The 17,232-nt window shown below is 44.7% G+C and overlaps 1 protein-coding gene across 1 annotated transcript in view; it reads right to left on the reverse strand.

Moving 5' to 3' along the window:
• LOXHD1 (lipoxygenase homology PLAT domains 1) overlaps positions 1–17,232 on the reverse strand; it is a 172,254-nt gene that overhangs the window by 104,598 nt on the left and 50,424 nt on the right. Inside the window, exons 5-8 of the mRNA XM_063423238.1 lie at positions 8,953–9,051; positions 7,000–7,148; positions 3,914–4,037; positions 1,916–2,166 (exon numbers count right to left, since the gene is read on the reverse strand). Coding sequence (XP_063279308.1) covers positions 1,916–2,166; positions 3,914–4,037; positions 7,000–7,148; positions 8,953–9,051 — 623 coding nt within the window. The remainder of the gene's footprint in view (positions 1–1,915; positions 2,167–3,913; positions 4,038–6,999; positions 7,149–8,952; positions 9,052–17,232) is intronic.

Below are 17,232 nucleotides of genomic sequence, written 5' to 3' on the forward strand. Positions count from 1 at the left end.
GCATGGGAATTTCACCTCAAAGCATGAGCAGCAAGCAAGCAGAGCACACATGAAACTGATACACATTTGTCACATTTCTATTACATATTCATTACACTCCCTGTATAAATGAATACATGCTTATTATTTCCATGAAGTTATTTGGATATGAGGAGGGGTCTTTAGGGGATTTTTGGTGGTCATTTGGGAACATCTCATTCCTTAAAATTCCCTCTTATGGTCCTGGATCTTCTGGTGAATCTTCTTTCCTGGAGAGTATCTCAAATATGTGCCCAGGTTGTGATGCACTTCTCTTTATCATTCTTTGCTCTGGCACTCCATCTCTGTTCTCAAAACTAAGATATCTACCAGTACATATTAATCACTGGTGGAAGCAAACAAGGAAGTGTTAGCTGGCAGAAAACTCATTAGTCACAGATGCAGGGAGTTAACACAAGGCCACATTAATCTCTGGCATGTGTACTAAGCACTGGATGGTACAAAACCAAACATTACCCACGGATATAGGGATCACACACCATGTGCTGAACTTAGAAGAATTTTCCATCATCTTCCCCCACTGCTGCACAGAATTCTTCCCAAAGAAATATAAGCTGTTGGGTAACAGCATTGCATATTTCTCCACTGCCTTCCAGTAGCAGCTGTGGTCAGCCAATCTCTATTGGGTTTGGGGGTTTGGGGTTTTTTTAATCATTATTTCTAAGCCTCCAGAGCAGCATCTGGAAATGTCAGGAAGTCTGAGCCTAGATGATAACTTTGAAATGCTCAGCACAATCCAAGGCTGCATTTCTGTCTGGCCCCTTGGGCAAACATCTGAAGGTGCTTTTGGAGCTGAGAAAACAATAATCTCCATCTTTGTGACTGCAGAGGGGCAATCAACTCAATTAGCCAGTGATTGACTTATGCATCTAACGTGCCTTTGAGGCAATCAGCTGCTCCCGTGCGTGGTGTACAACATTGACTTGTTAAACCGGGGATATTGCCTTCCAAACAAAAGCAGATTGATTTATTTATTTTTAAACCATACTGGGTTGTTGGGGTCAGGTTGTGAACGGGGAACAGGTCTGTCTTGGATTATGTAACCAAAAAAACACCAAAAGTATATTCTATTTCATCTGTAGAAGGCAGTTGGGGGATGGTTTATTTTTTCTTTATCTCTTGTAGCTCCAGGGGGAGGAGGGTGGATGCCTTCTGATCACAGCCCAGCTGTTAAACCAGGTGGGGCAGTGTTTGTGATCTCTGTCACCACTGCCCACCCTCGGGGATATCTTCTGTTCATGGGCCATTGAGGCTCACCAGTGACTGACACATTCCATCATCCATTGGGAGATGGAACACCCAGGGGGAGGAGCCAACCATTCCTACCCAGATAAAAATGGGGACACAGGGACCCCAGACATTCCTTTTTTCCACTGGATTCCCAGAGGAAGACTGGACTCATCTCACCAGCACTGAACCTGTCTACAGGATCATCTCTGCTCCAACAGAACCACATTTGTCATTCCAGGAGGATTTATTGGGACTGCTCCCAACACCCTGGTCAACAGGGTGACAGGTTGTATACCTGGTTTTCTAGGACTTTTGTTTGTTTGCTTGTTTGTTTTTTTGGTATTACTGTGTTTGTATTTTTAATATTCCTAGTAAAGAACTGTTATTCCTATTCCCATATTTTTTGCCTGAACGCTCCTAATTGCAAAATTATAATAATTTGGAGGGAGGGGTTTTTACATTCTCCATTCCAAGGGAAACTCCAGTTTTCCCTGACAGGTACCTGTCTTTCCAAACCAAGACAAGGTCTGACAACTGGCTGCAGAAAAAAACTCCTGGCACTGTTGGCCCAGTGGTGGGATTCCATGACCTCAGGGGTCTCTCCCAGCCTGAATGATTCCATGGGTTTGTGGTAATTAAGTCTCACCTTCTCACAGAACCAGCCAGAGCTGACGCCACAGTTATCGTGGCCAATGGTGACTCTGCTGAGAGGGCTGAGAAGGGCAGCGATCTCCACGTTGAAGAGATCCGTCCTGGCACGCTCAAATTCTCCTCCTTCCAAGAAAATCTTCCCACTGTTCTTCAAGCCTTTGGAGCCATGGAGGATTACGTGGATCTTGGAGTTGGTGCCGGCTCCTCTGATGTCTCCCGTCACCACAGCCACGTTGTACACAATGCCTGGAGGAATCAGAAATTTGGTTAGGGAAAAAAGAAGGGAGGAAAAGACTCTGAGAGTTATGGCTTTGATTGGATTTATGTTGGAGACTCCATTGATTTCCCACTGGTTTATTTTAGCTTCTGACTTACACACGGTATGATGTTTGATTTGGGTTTTTTTTTCCCCACACATAATTCTGAGAAATATAAATCTACCTTCAGACTGTCCAGGAGAAACAGGCATGAGGTGACAAAGTTCCTGTTCCATGGCCCAAGGGAAAAAAGTTTTCTCTTTTATTCACTCTGTGGTGCTGATTAGATGAAGAAAGGCAAAAAAATTGAATTGGCAAGTAAGTAATTTGATTTTGGGAAATAACAACACTAAATATGTCAGAGAATGCTGAGAGGATGGAGAGCTGTTGCTTTAAACAACAGTGGCAAAATCTGCAATATCACAAAACCCTGAAAACTTTGGGTTGGTTTGTTTTTTAGCCTGTGAGTCTGCTGAAGCCATCAGGACCTCCACAGTCACCGTGAGAACTCATAGATCTCAGCAAAACAAGGTTTGGGAGAGCTATCAGCCCAGCTGGAAGAAAGAAAAGTATTTCTGAAAAGAAACCTATTTACATAAAAGAGTCCTTGGGGGATTTTTTTCTATCTCCAACTGTTGGTCTAAGAATGAAAACACATCTTCCCACAAGCCTTACCTCACAGAAAAGTACATCTTAAACCTGTCTCATGTCATCAAACACACACCTAAACACTGTAGCAGCATGTAGAAAATAGTTGAGACCTAAGCCAAGTTTTTTGATTAAATCAGACAGAAATTTCAATAGGGACCTGGGATGAAGCAAAAAACATCAGAACTCACTCTCTTATAAATAATCCTCCCTTTGAAATTTACATTAAAAATTGTATTCAAGCATGCTTTACTGTTGATATATCTTCAACAAAACTCCAGAGAGCAGGAAAATGAAATACAGAGTCATGAATGGTAAAAAGATAAAGGAAGCTTTTAGGGAATGAATTACATTTCTTTCAGTTTTCTTCCCTTGATTTTTCCTAACAAGCATCCTGCAGTGAGGGGTCTGCACCCAGACCACTTTCCTCATGCACATGCAGGGGGGAATATGAGGACTGCAGGTGCTGAAGACCATACAGGGAAGCAAAGAACAGTTGTTACATGCATCATCACAGTGTTTGCCTTCATGCTATTAAATAAACACAGGCAGAACACTATCCAAATAATATTCTGCCTTGTGACAAGTTCTTTTATGGACTTTACATCCAGGTTTATTTTAACAGAGACATAAACTTTGCCTTTGCTTTAACCATGCTGGTTAATAAAAAAGACTGATTTAGGGCTCAGCACTGTGTTTCTTGTTTTGTAAAAGGATGTTTAGCTCCCCAGACAAGAAACTGATGTACAATATTCACTGCTTCGTGCATTTGGAAATAACAAACACTTTGAGGGCTGATGAGCAATTTGCTGAAGGTACAAGCTGTCTCTTTCATTCCATGCCCATCAGCCCCTCACCCAGGTGCACCAGGTGATAAACCAGCATGTAGGTCCTGCACAACTTCACAGGTGAGACACAAAGGTGGGAAATGTGTTGGCATTTCAGGAACCCCCACACAGAACAGCCCATCACCAGCAGATGCTTCACTGCAGGTCTCCCTGAGCATAAGGCATTCAATCTTCTAAAGAAAACATGGCTAATAGCCTTGATTTCCCATTTCCCACCACGGATTCAGCCCTTGGTTTTACCTGTGGCTTCAGTGCCCCCAACAAGGATGTCCCTCTGTATTTTCCCGTCATCCTCGTCTAAGGCGAACCAGCGTCCCACTGGGAACTGGTACACACATTTATTGCCAATGTCCTCGATGATCACCTGAGAGAAAAGAGGCACCACGGTGAAAAACCAGCATGGGAAAAGCAAAGGTTTTACACAACGGGGTGGCAGAAGAGCAGAAACTTAATGTGCACACTCTTGCTTGGTATTTAACACATTAAATACTCAAGCAGATCCCACTCCACTCCCTAATTAGTACTGATAGAGTTTCAGACAATCAGTGAGTAAAAACCCAGCTTTTTTCCCTTTTCTTTCTTTTTTTATCCAGTGAACACACTCTGCATCTCTTGCGGTGTACGAGACCAGATGTCTCTGCTATCAAGACCAGCTGGCTGGCTTGTCTTCTTCTCTCCAGAGCCTGTTTGCTGGCTACTCTTCTCCGTCAGCTGAACGACAGCTCTTTGTTCTGCTTTGGGAACAGCCTGTGTTCTCTCTCTCTCTGCTTCAGAGCCTTGTTATAAAATAATGCCTAGGAATTTCAGGGCAAACCCAGACCATCAGATGAGCTTCTGTGACACAGTAATATCACTAGATCCCAGTCAGCTACTCCAGGGTGGAACCATTGCAAAGAAAGCCTTTGAAACCCTGTGGCAGGAAACAGGTTTTAATTTGGAAGGATTTGGCTCTTGGACCAGGGTGAGGTGGAGCTGTGCAAATATCATGAGGTTTAACACGGCCTAGTGCAAGGTCCAGCACCTGGGTAGGGGCAATCCAGAGCCAGGCTGGACAGAGAATGGACAGAGCAGCCCTGGGAGAGGGAACTGGGGATGCTGGGGGGGAGAGCTGGACCTGCCCCAGCCTGAGCCCCCCTGCCCTGGGCTGAGCCCCCAGCAGGGGCAGCAGGGGAGGGGATTCTGCCCCTGTGCCCAGGTGAGACCCCACCTGCAGAGCTGCTCCAGCCCTGCCTCCAGCAGCACAAGGATGTGGAGCTGCTGCAGCCAGGGCAGAGGAGGCAGCAAGGTGATCAGAGGGATGGAGCAGCTCTGCTGAGGGAATTGGGAGTGTTGAGCCTGAGGAGAGGTGGCTTCAGTGTGACCTAATTGTGGCTATCCAGTAGCTGAAGAGAGCTGACAAGCAAAATGGAGACAATTTAAAAGTGTCTGGAGTGATGGGACAAGAGGAGTATGAGTTCAGATTGAGAGTAGGTTTAGATTTCATATTAGGAAAAAGTTCTTTCCTGTGAGGGTGGGCAGGCCCTGGCACAGGGTGCCCAGAGCAGCTGTGGCTGCCCCTGCATCCCTGGGGGGATGCAAGGCCAGGCTGGACAGGGCTGGGAGCAGCCTGGCACAGTGGAAGGTGTCCCTGCACATGGCAGGGGTGGCACTGGATGAGCTTTAAGATCCCTGTCAAACCTGGGATCTAAACCAGTCAGACTGTTTTAGAATTCTGTGATATTTTGCTGAAACAAGCTGGGGAACAATAGTCCCCTTTAACATTTAGACTAGTTTTTTTTGCACCTCCTGCTGAGACGTTTCTTACCAATATCTTCTGCTGGACTCCTGAATCCTGCCATAGAGTTACTATAGTATTTTAAACCAGCAGAGAAGAGTACTGGAGAAGGATTTTGGTAAGAAGAGAAGAAATCAAAATCTCTACTCCTCTGTGTGGGTTATGTCTCCGGGGGGAAAAAAAATCACTGTTATGCGTAGAAAGCCCTTGACATGTTTCTCAACAGTGAGGGAGAATCTGAAATCTGTCCTTCCGGATAAATTTATGAAACAATTCTTTGGGAAACAGAGCTTCCCCTCCTGTCATTCATCCCACACCGTGCTGTTGCCTGTAGCACTCCTGAGTCCTGTTGTACCTCCAGAGACACAGACAGCAGCGTCTGCCAGGGCTGGGATTGTCAGCATGAGAGAGCTGGAGTGCTAGAGACTAAAATAGACAAGGTTTGGGAGGTATATCAACACTCCAATGCCTCTCTACCAGCTGATCCTCTTTGGGTTCCTTTCAGAGGGTTTATTCTTACATTTAGAGATGGAAAACCTCTAAAGTCTCTGAGTAAAAGCCACTCTGAAAATGCAAGGAACAAGAGAAGAGGTTCATCCTGGAGTGACAACACTGGAGTGTCCAAGTATTGAACCAAAAGACAGGAAAAGGTCTGAAACCAGTAGGCAACAACTGAGCTATTTCAGCTCAGTTCTCCAACCTTCCATCTGAATTTGCAAGGCCAAAATTGCACTTTACTTAATTGTAAACATCCTAGAGGCTCGTGGCAGAACATAGGGTTGGTGTGTTGGCTGCAAGTAGTCACTACACCAGGTGTTGGGACTTGAGCAACCTCACCAACCTCATCAAAAACTGTGTCATTACACCTGTGATGTGAGAATGAAGTTCTGTGGTTTTGCCCCCCACTATTTATTACACTGAGCACAACTATTCTGTTTTCCATTTCCACATTTTTCACAGACAGCCAACATCATAACTTTTCCTGCATTGTGTGGCGGTGGAGAAGCATGTGCTAATATTTGCATTTGTATTACATTGAAATATCTTGCTATTGAGGATTTACAAATATGGAGTCAGGTCTTCTGTGGGTTAAAGCCAGCTGTGTTGAACTACATCAGCAGAGGAAAGAAAATGAGAGCAGAGGGAAGAGTCAGATTTCCAGTTTTTAAAATATTCCTTCAGCAATTACACTAAAAGCTGTAATACCTTCCTACCCCATAGCAGGAGATTAAAATGAGCAGGAAAGTGTAAGATAAGGGTCTTTGTGGCCAGCATATCTCTTTTGCTGAGCCAATGATAAATCACTTAAATTTGGGCAGGCTCTGCGCCTGCAGATTTTCACTGTGAACAGATCCAACAGATAACTCTTGGATTCTGGTATTTTTATGGTCATGGTAATGAGTTAAGTCAAGAGGATGAAATGATTTGTGTCCTTCTCAGTAACCTGTATCACCGGCAATTATCCTTACATCTCTTGGTACCAGGCCACTGGGAGGGTGAGATATTTTGAGCCCATGAGATGCTTATGTTGAATGTCTCAGGGGTGACTAACCTTTGCAAGGAACCAGCCAGCAGAGCCACCCTTGTTGTTATGCCCGATATTAATTTTTCTTAATTTTCCCAGATTTGGAGCATCGAGCGTGAATTTGTCTTCTGCTCCTTTTTCGAAGTTGTCTTTGTCATTGTCCAGTTTCCTCACACCTGAATGGGAAAAGAAAAAGCAAAAATAGAAGTAAAACAAGCAAACTAAACAAAGAAATTACAAACAAACAAACAAAATCCCCCCCAACAAAAAAACTCCCACAAAACAACAACAACAACAAAGAACCCCAACCCCCCAAAAATAAGTAATAAATAATAAAGGAGGAAATAAATAAATGAAGGAGGAAATAAATAAATGAAGGAGGAAATAAATAAAGGCAGAAATTATAATAAAAAAATAAATAATTCAAGGAGGAAAGAGTTACTGGCACAAGCATGTTTGTACGCAAAGGAATATTTAGGAATGTCACCACTGACTGAATCACATATTCCCTTGATATCAGCTCTCTGCACCCAGGATCCAAGGCAAAGGCAGAGGGCTTTATATTCTAATTAAAAAGGTACCTTTTCTCAAGCACACAAAAGACCAGGATTTTCATTCTAATGTCACAGTTACTTACAGCTCTCAGAGCTTTCAGAAATATATATCCAGATGGCTCTTAAATTTTTTTTTCCATATCACCACATTTCTCTTTTATTTTTACTGTCTTTGAAATTCTCCAAAATGTTCAAGAAAGGCATTGGTCACAAGCTGCAGACCCTGACATTTCAGGACATAGAATTCTTTGCTGTATCCAAGAGGAAGGATTTATTTTCAAATTAGGACCCAGCCAGGGCTGCTGGATTTTTTCCTGATCTCACAGGGGTTTGCCTTTATGAAAAGTATTAAAGCTGTGCCCCTGGTTGCAGCCTGTGTGAGTGCTGTGAGTGGGAAGAAACCCAACCAAGGCACCAGAGCAGGGAAAGAGGTCAGTGGGCAACTCATCCCTCTTACCTTAGAGGGGATGAATCACTCTCTGGGGCTGTTATTCCTTTGTGTGGATATGACAGAGTGCCTGGACACCCAGCTAAGGTTCAGACTCCCACTTTGGGATGTCTTCAGTGAGATCAGATGAATCCCCTTGTAAAACTCTGGGGCATTAATCAAGGATGAGCCCTATCCATCAGGCTTTATAATCTGTTCAAGGACACTTGGCAGACACCATATCATTATTTCTTGAATTTGACAGGATAGGTGCAGTGTAGAAGCAGGAGAATATTTGCTCCCTGGTTACAGGACTCTCCAGGAATCTACACCCACTTCTGTCTATGGCCCAGAGAGCTTGGTTTAGGCACATCTTTTTATAGGATTCAATTAGACTTTTAAAAAAATTAAATTAAAATTGCCAGACCATTGATGCAGTACAATCTACATGTAAAAATAATTACCGTATTTCTAAAAAAACCCAAAAAACAAAACCCAAAACTATTCAGACCCAAGTAATATAAACCTTGGTTAAATTATCTTTACAAGTGGTCAAGCAGGCTCTGCCACCATCTTTGCCACAGAGAAGGGATGTCATTATCCATCCAGGTATCCTGAAAAATGAGACACACAGCTCTCACTGCATTCCCCTGCAAACACACACTGCTGTTGGACCCTTCAGTGGGTGTGACACTTCCTCCACTGCTTTCTGCTGGTGGTTTATGCTGCGTTTTCCCAGAGCCTGTCTTTTTTTAATGCCAGGTAACTCGAGTCATGCCCACACCCAGCCACAGCTGCTGCATTGCAGATGCACCTTCCAGGGGCTGTGGATGCGGGAGCCCCCAGAGCTAACGCCACCCTTTGTCTTGCCTTTCACTCAGCCAAACTATCCTGCGTTTGCCAGATTGCCTCTGTGTGTGTGTGTGTGTGTGTGCTGTTCAGATCACAGGCCTGCAGAGAAGGAGGGAATATTTTAGGAAATGATTTGCATTTGAATACCTGTGTCTCCTTTCTCTCCGAAGATGTTAATGAAGACATCCGCGTCTGTTCCGCTGCCGCTGACTTCGCCCGTGAAAACCCGCACCACGTATTTGTTGACTGCAACGAGGGAGGCAGAAATCCCAATACATCAATAACTCAATGGTTTCATGCAAAACGTAACGATACAGACCAATTTCAGGCTGTGCTGATGCTATCTTGAAACCCCGATCTGAACTGTGGCTCTTGGTGCAACGACCCCCTTCTCTTTATTCCAACAGGAATAAAATCCATAGGCAGGATTTGGACATTGCGTTTTCACTGCCCAGGACAAGAGGACAGATCACTCAGTGTCTGGCCTTGACACTGAAAAGTGAAATAGAAGAGAAAGTGAAAATTTTGATGTGGATATAAAGGCATTAAATGAACTCAGACCTACAGACAAGCTTTGCTTTTTCCAAACGTTGAGTTACAGAGTCTGCCCATGTTTAGGCCTGACCCCAGTTCTGTCCTAGACCTATTTTGAAAGTTTAGTTTATACTAAGCAAGCAGTTTGAGGAATTAATATCATAGTGATAAAACGAGGAATAGTGGATTTAAACTGAAAAAGGAGAAATTTAGACTGCTAATACATGGAAGAAATCCTTTATTGTGGGGTGGTGAGGGTGTGGCACAGGTTGCTCAGAGTTGTTGACACCCCACCCCTGGGCGTATCCAAGGCCACGTTGGATGGAGCTTTGGGCAGCCTGGTCTAGTGGAAAGTGTCCGTGACCATGGCAGGGAGTGAAACTGAATGGACACACAAAACATTCTCTGATTCTCTGAAATGTCACTCACACTGCATTAAAAAAGAATGTGAAGGTCGCCACCCTTTCCTAATAAATAAATAAATAAAAATCCAATCATCCAGTCTTTTTTATTTAATGAGGAAAGAGGAGTAAACCCAGGAACTTTGACACTGTGCAGATGCATCATCTACTGCACCAAAACCCTGTGGGTGAGGCACATCATGGACATTTCACACATCCTGTCAGTGAGTTTGGGAAGCAAGATCTTCAGAAGGATTGGGGTTGGACTCACTTTGTTCCCAAGGACAGCAAAAGTAAGCTTGGTTTCTTCTGGAACCAGTGAGAAAAGTTCAGTATGACTTTATCTGAGCCAAATATGAGCAACTTTGAAAGTCTACCACTGAAGTTCCCTGACTACCTTGTTCCTCCAAGCAAACAGCCATGACAGACACCTTGTGCTGTATCTCCTGTGGAAAATGAGTGCTGGAGGCAGGCAGCAAGACACAAAACAGATGAAGATGAACGCAAAATCTGCTACTGGGCAGTGCATGATGTCATACAAGCCCTCAACAGTTCCTGTTGAGTAACAGGAGTAACAGTTCCTGTTACTGAACCTTGAGTAGCTGAGACTGGGAGCTCCACGCAAAGCCACTTCTGTATTTCTGAGTCCTGGCCACGCTGCTGCTGTGAAAGGGTCAAATACACAAGTCTCCTCACACAAAGATCCTTGGCAAAAATAAAACATCTCGCACCACAGAGTCATGAAATCATTAAGGCTGAAAAAGATCTCTAAGATCATCCAGTCCAACCATTAACCACGATTCTTGGTTTGCAACTTTTTTCCCCTTTGGCAAGTGCCAAGTTAGGGGATAATCTTTCCTGGGCTTCCCTGACAGCTACAGAAATGGATTCTCTCAGGAGCCATGGAACATCACCCACACTGGGTTGCTACTCCCAGAACAGATCCCCCACCTCCTCCACCACAATCAGTGCATGTTAAAAGTTATTCCAAAAGACACCACAGGGCTTGGTTCACATGTTCCCACAGAGGCAGAGGACGTCAGAGCAAACGTATGAGGAGTGGCTCTTGGATCTTCCCCTGAACTACGATGCTCTCAGCTCCCAGGGTGAGGAGTCCAAGGGCAGAGCCCAAATAGAAGGGAAAATCACCTGCCACAGTTTAATGAACGTGCTGGGAAAAGGCTAAAAATCGAGCTGACATCCCTGGCGCCTCATCGCAAAACATGCCATGGCAAATAAAATAATAATGATAAAACAGCAATAAATACTAAATAACAAGAAGGAGGAGGACGGAGCTGGGCTCATATAGGGGAGAAAATGCCTTAATAATTCTCTTTAACTCTTTAGCTTCAGAGTTCTAACAACCTGCTAGAGATACACTAACACCAAAAATGTTCATTTGCATTACCAAACAGTGGGGATGGTGCAATTTACATGTACTTGACCACTAAGCTGCTCTAACTAAAACTGACCCATTGTACCTTGCAATCTTTAATTACAGACCACATTTTTCAAGAAGCTTTGTTCCTTGCACCTCCCCTAGAATATTTAATCTGATGTCAGTGATTAATTTCCCACTCTACTTTTTGGAAGCCAGAGGAACCTGACAGGATAACAGGATCTTCAAAAGGACAAGCTACAGTGGCTTAACTTGCATTTCCCTTGCAGGGTAAGGCTTTATGCCTCTGAGATACAGACCAGAAGGGTTCCCAATGCATGCAGAGCAGCAAGCATGACATGCAGACCACAAGTCCATGAAGAGCAAATGACCAAACATAGGGCAGGAAGGGCACCTTGTATGGGTTCTGCAGAAACACATCTGGCCGGAGAGCAAAACCCTGGTGAAATTATTTGCTGGATCAAAAACCTTCAAAGGTTTCTCAGCACAGCTGTATTTTAAATCTGAGGTCCAGAATGACTTCTTTTGACCTCCTGCTTGGAGCACCAAGTGGTTCCAGGGGGTCTGTACACACTCAGAGCTGCTGGCAGTGTCAGCAGGAAGAGCCCTGAGCCCAGGGCTGGGCCATCACTTTGGGCTGGTGGCAGTCACAGGGCACTGTGCTGCCAGGGTTTTATGTTAGGCCCTATAATATGAACAAGGCTGGGGCATATGGCATGGCTCCTTTCCATGCTGATATGTTTCTGTAGGCAAAACTACTTCAAGAGCATTAGGGGTCCTTGGCTTAGGTTAAGAGCACATTCCTGCTTCACAAACTCTGCCTAGCCTGTGCTCATCAGGTCTTTTCTTTAACTTTTTCCATTCTAACAACTCTGAAACTGGGTGCTCAAATCTGTCCCCACACCTGACCCTTAGGTTTGCTTTCAGAAAAAAATCAGCTCCTCCATCTTCAGGAAGCAAACCCTGAGCCACACCAAATTTTTGCCAGCACTTTATCCCTCTCTAAGCAATTTGGCATTCAGCTGCAGCAAGAAGAGGAGCTCTTCATGCTGCTCAGGGGTCCTTCTGTGCTTTGTACATCAGCACATCTTACAAAGTGACATGGTGGATGAGCAATTTAAATGGAAAGGGATGCTGCCTCTTAAAAAGACAGTGAGGATTCAGCTGCTAAAAGCGTGCAAGAAAAAGCTCTCTCTGCAGCCAGGAGGAGATCTGCCATAAGTCAAGTGCTCTTCATTTTGATCATGGGTGGATGTTGTTCCCTATTCTTTAAGCCAGTGGCAGAAGCATCTTTTAAAAAAATACCCGCTTGGCTTTTTTTAAGAAATCCCAATACATGGCTCTGACTTCATCTGTAAAACACAGATCAAGATGTTGCCTGGATATTTTTTTTTCCTGAATGCTTCTCCTAGCACTGAGAACATGCAAAATGCTAATGTAAAAGCTGTGCCTCCATCGAGCAGTGCACAAGCTCACTGCAGCACAGGCACGGGGAGGGGAGCTTTCCTAGGAGCAAAATTAGCAGCTTCAGAGGCACGTACTGCAAGATGCCAAGAGCAGAACAGCCAACAAAAAATCAGTAGGAAGAGCAGTAGCTATTTTCTCGTCTTTCCACTTTCACATTGCAACGCACAAGCGTAAATGCCCTGTGTGGTTACAGCACCTCCCTTTTCCTTGCAGTTGTGTGTCTGCATTTGAAGGCATTGCCAGGATGCCATCCCTGGGAAACAGTGGGGTGGCACTGATGTGACCCTACTGGATTAATTTAGCAGAGGAGTGGCAGTCAATCAGCCTGTCTGCTGCTGATTAACTCAGCCTCAGCTTTCAACAGCCAAGAGGAAAGGTTAATTTTGCACTGTGGGCTGGAGTCAGGTTCTCTCCACTGAGAGCCAAGAAGTTTTTGTCTGTGAATGTGATGCACTCCTGACACATCCTGGAGGATGAAGGGCATGGGGCTGCTGCTCTCCTACTCCCCAATATTCCCATCCAGGCTGTCCCCACTGCCATCTCCATCCTGGGTGCAGCATTAGCCCCATACACTGCCCAGAATCTTTTCATCCAGACCCAACACCCCTGGGTGCTCTTGTGCAGCCTCTGTCCTGCCTCCAGCCATGGAAAACACACAGGCATATCCCAGCCAAATCCTGCCACCTGCGAGCTGCAGCTGACTGTCCAGCCATGTGATATTCATCTGTTAATGTCATTTATTTAGCAATATGATATCACCGTCACTTGAATCCCCGTAGGATGGAACTACCTAACGAATTTTTGTATCTGCTATTATTTGGGGCATTAGATGGTGTGTTTAGGCACAATCTGCTGAGCTTCCTGCAGCAGGAGAGTGAGATTTGGGCAGGAAAACCAAGCTGACTGTGCTTCATTACCTGGGGTTATCACCTCCTGCGGGTCACGGTGAATTCCCAGCTGTGCTCGCCTGCCTTGTGCCTGACCTGCCAGGGAGCAGGGCAGCAGCATCCAATATCTGGGAAATGTCACAGCCCTCACAGGCAAAGCACGTGGGGTTAAAAAAGCAAGGAGCCGAGCCGCAGGCAGGGATGGATCCTTCTCGTAAGGCAGCTCTTAGCAATTATCCTTCTCTTTTCCCAGCGCTCCCCAGAGCGGCGGTGTTTGAGATCCGTCCTCTGCTGCTCAGCACTGAGCTGGCAGATTTGGGAAGGGGCTGGGGCCGAGGGGGTGGGTGGATAGCGGGGAGGCACTGCTGCAGTCCCTGAATTGCTGCTGGAAAAGGAATACTTCTGTGGTTGTTGTGAAAAGGATTGCTGCTAGAGGGAGAGGCAGGCGCCTGGACCTGCAGACAAGGTACAATTTCAACCTGAGTCTGTCTTACACGAGCTCAGGGTGGTGGTTTAATACCCATATGCCTTGATTCCTGCCTGTCAGGTCGGGTCAGTCATTCCAGCCCACCAGGAACTGTCTGACAAAACCTCTTCTTGATGGAAGGGACTGCCTTGTCAAAGTGGAAGCTCCTTTATACCACTGCTGACAGCATGCTCCTCAGTGACAGAGTTCTGGGTCAGAGCATCCCTAAAATGTCAGACAGCCTATGGCTAAGGCACAAAGCTGGGACCTGGCCTCCCAACACACTTGATTCACAGCAAACATTTGAATTTAGCTCTTGTTTGTCCTGGCAGAGAGCTAATCCCTCCAGGATAGAACAACCTCTTCCTAGATTAGCTTCTGGTGACCTTCTGGTTGGAGATGTCCTGCTGGTCTGTGTATCCAGCAAGTGAGTCTCTGCAAACACTGTGGAGAGGAAAATTCACCCAGCCCACCCATTAAACCTCTTTGTGACACAGTAGCAGGGACCCCAGAGACAGCCACGCACAGCAAAATATAATTAGAGCCTAAAGCAACCCCTGTAAAGGCAGAAGGGCTCTGCTGAGCTCACCAGCAGCCAGTTCTGTCTCAAAATTGGGTCCTGCTCTTGCATAAAGCAATGGCACACAGATAAAGAAGACTCCTTTTTCCTCCCATTCAGAAAAGTGTTGAATCCAAAGGGTTGGTTTAGAGCTCAAAAATAATGATCTCTCTCAAGGGTAATTGACAGCTACATTTATTAATGAGCTGTGCCTTCAGACCTGGGGAACAGCATCTTTGGCCAAGGGTTCAAACTGGAAATACAGATTACAAGCACACCTGGAGCATGGGGGTGCTGGAGAGGAAGGAGTTTTGCCTTGGACAAAGCACAGAGTGACTTGATCCTGTTGCAAATGTGACTGCTCATTGCAGGGGCTTGGACTAGCTGGCCTTTAAAAGCTCTTTCTAGCCCACAGAACTCTCTGATTCCATGGCTTTTGGCTATGAGCAGCCCTCCCAAAACACAGTGGTGGCAGGGGAGAAATACTGAAGAGCCTTTGCAAGGCTTTGAGGTTCCTGTCACTGGAGGCAGCTCTAAAGGTGCAAGGCTGGCTTGAGCCTTGTTCAACATTTCTTAATTTCACAAGAGTTCTTCAAAAGTGTGCTCTTAGAGATATTATTGCTGTCACTCAAGGAGGCCCAAGGCATGGGAAAAGGAGAGGATTCAGGGAGTGCCTGGACAAAGCTCTCAAGCACAGGGTGGGATTCCTGGGGTTGTCCTGTGCAGGGCCAGGGTTTGGACTCGATGTTCTCTGGGGTCTGTGTGGCCTCGGGGTGTTCTGTGACTCTGGTTGTGCTGCTCTGTTAAAAACTGCATCACCCCCAGTCACTGTCTCATGGCCCTCCTGTAATGAACCCAGTCCCTTGGCCTCCCCACCCAGGCCAGAAATCATGAGATTCACCCCCAGGATTCATTTCCTGCAGCTCTTACAGGGAACCAAAGCGTGCCTCAAAACAGTTAATATATTAGGATTCAGCCTGGATCATCCCTCTGCAGGGCCTGTGAGAGGCAATCTACCACATGCAGGAGGCTTTGCTTGTAGGTTATGCTAAACTCATGTTCCTACTGTGACTTCAAAGTGATGATGACTTTTTGAAGTGAGCTTTAAACGACCTTGCTCAGGAGACAATAGTGGTTTAGTTGCAGAAGCATGGAGCTTAGCACATGGCAACCCACCTTGTGATAGCAGTGCAGAAATGCTTGTTCATTTAATTCTCCAAGATTTATCATTATTTTTCATTAGTTCAGCCCCAGGGTGGGAACCCATTAGAAAAAAAAAAAAAAGGCAAATAGTTCAGAAAACAAATATCCATTTTCTGCCTTCACCAGATCTGCCATTATCAAAATTGAAGAAATCATTGAGAATATCCTCTTGGGTTAAACATACTTGCTCAGAAATAAGAGTGAAATAATTTTATGGTATTGTCAAAAAATCATATTGTTAACTCTGTGCTTCAATCTTGCTTTGAATAGATTAGAATTCTTTTAAAAAGTTACTTCACTTCAAAACTGAAAGCTGAATTAATTCCTGTATATAGACCTAATTAGTCAAAATTATCACATGTCTTCAAAAACATGCTGTACTCTCTATTTTGTATTGAGTACACAGAGATCTATGTACCAGCCACACACTCTTGCCTCTCCAAAATCTTTTTTCTCTATGTGAATTACAAATCTCTTTTTCTGCCCCATTTCAGGATCCTGTTCATTTTTTGTGTTTTGCAAGTCACCAGTGTTTCTTTTATTTCTACATTTCCATTTCTCATTCCTTTTACCCATCTTAAGAGCAAAAACAACGGGAAAGAAAAAAAAAAGTGTGACAAGTAAAATGTCCATAGCGGCCTCATTTTGGACACAATGACAATAAGTTGGGCAAAGTTTGCAAGGAAAGCAAAGTCCTTGTTAGAACAAAAGAAGTGGTTTTTATCAAAAAGAAAATACATTTCTGGGTACTCAGTATGCCAGAGCATAAAATATTTTTTTTCCCAGTGTTATAAATGGAGTGGTAAAAGATATTATTCCTTCTGCAAACCCTGTTTGTTTAATGCTTCACCGTGCAGCAAGGCCTCATCCTGAACACAGAGGGTACTCACCATTACTTGGAAGCAAACAACTCCTATGTATTTCATAAATATATTTATCTGCATTTCCCTGTGCTGATTATACACTTCCAGTTTTCAGAGTAAATAAAGATGAATTTTGATGAGAAGGTAATACATATTAATATTTCATTCTCTCTTCCTCCACTTCTGTGTCCGTAGAAATAATCATTTTTCCTTTTTCCCGTCATGAAAGTTTCCAAAAGCGTGAAATTGTGTGACCTCATTTTGAAACAAAACCCAGGGCAATCCAAGGGTCACTTAGGTTTGAAAAGTCTTCCAAAACCATTGAGATCAACCATTCCCCCAGGACTGACAAGGCCACCACTGACCCCTGTCCCCAAGTGCCTCATTCGTGTGGCTTTTAAATTCCTCCAGAGGTGGGGACTTATCCATGAGGAACCAATGCTGGTCCTCAAGCCCAAACTTTGATAAAATGAGGTTGCAAATCCGACAGGGCACCATCAACTGGTGCCTCACATCCCAAATTCTGCTCCTTACCTGAGCTTCTAACATCAGTAGGTTATTGGGAAATACTGGCCACAGCTTTAGTTCCAATCCAGCCCAGACCTTAAGGACAATGCATATCCCAGGAGGGCAGGAAGGATTTAGCTT

The sequence above is a fragment of the Prinia subflava genome, chromosome Z, assembly GCF_021018805.1.
Source record: "Prinia subflava isolate CZ2003 ecotype Zambia chromosome Z, Cam_Psub_1.2, whole genome shotgun sequence".
Lineage (NCBI taxonomy): Eukaryota > Metazoa > Chordata > Aves > Passeriformes > Cisticolidae > Prinia > Prinia subflava.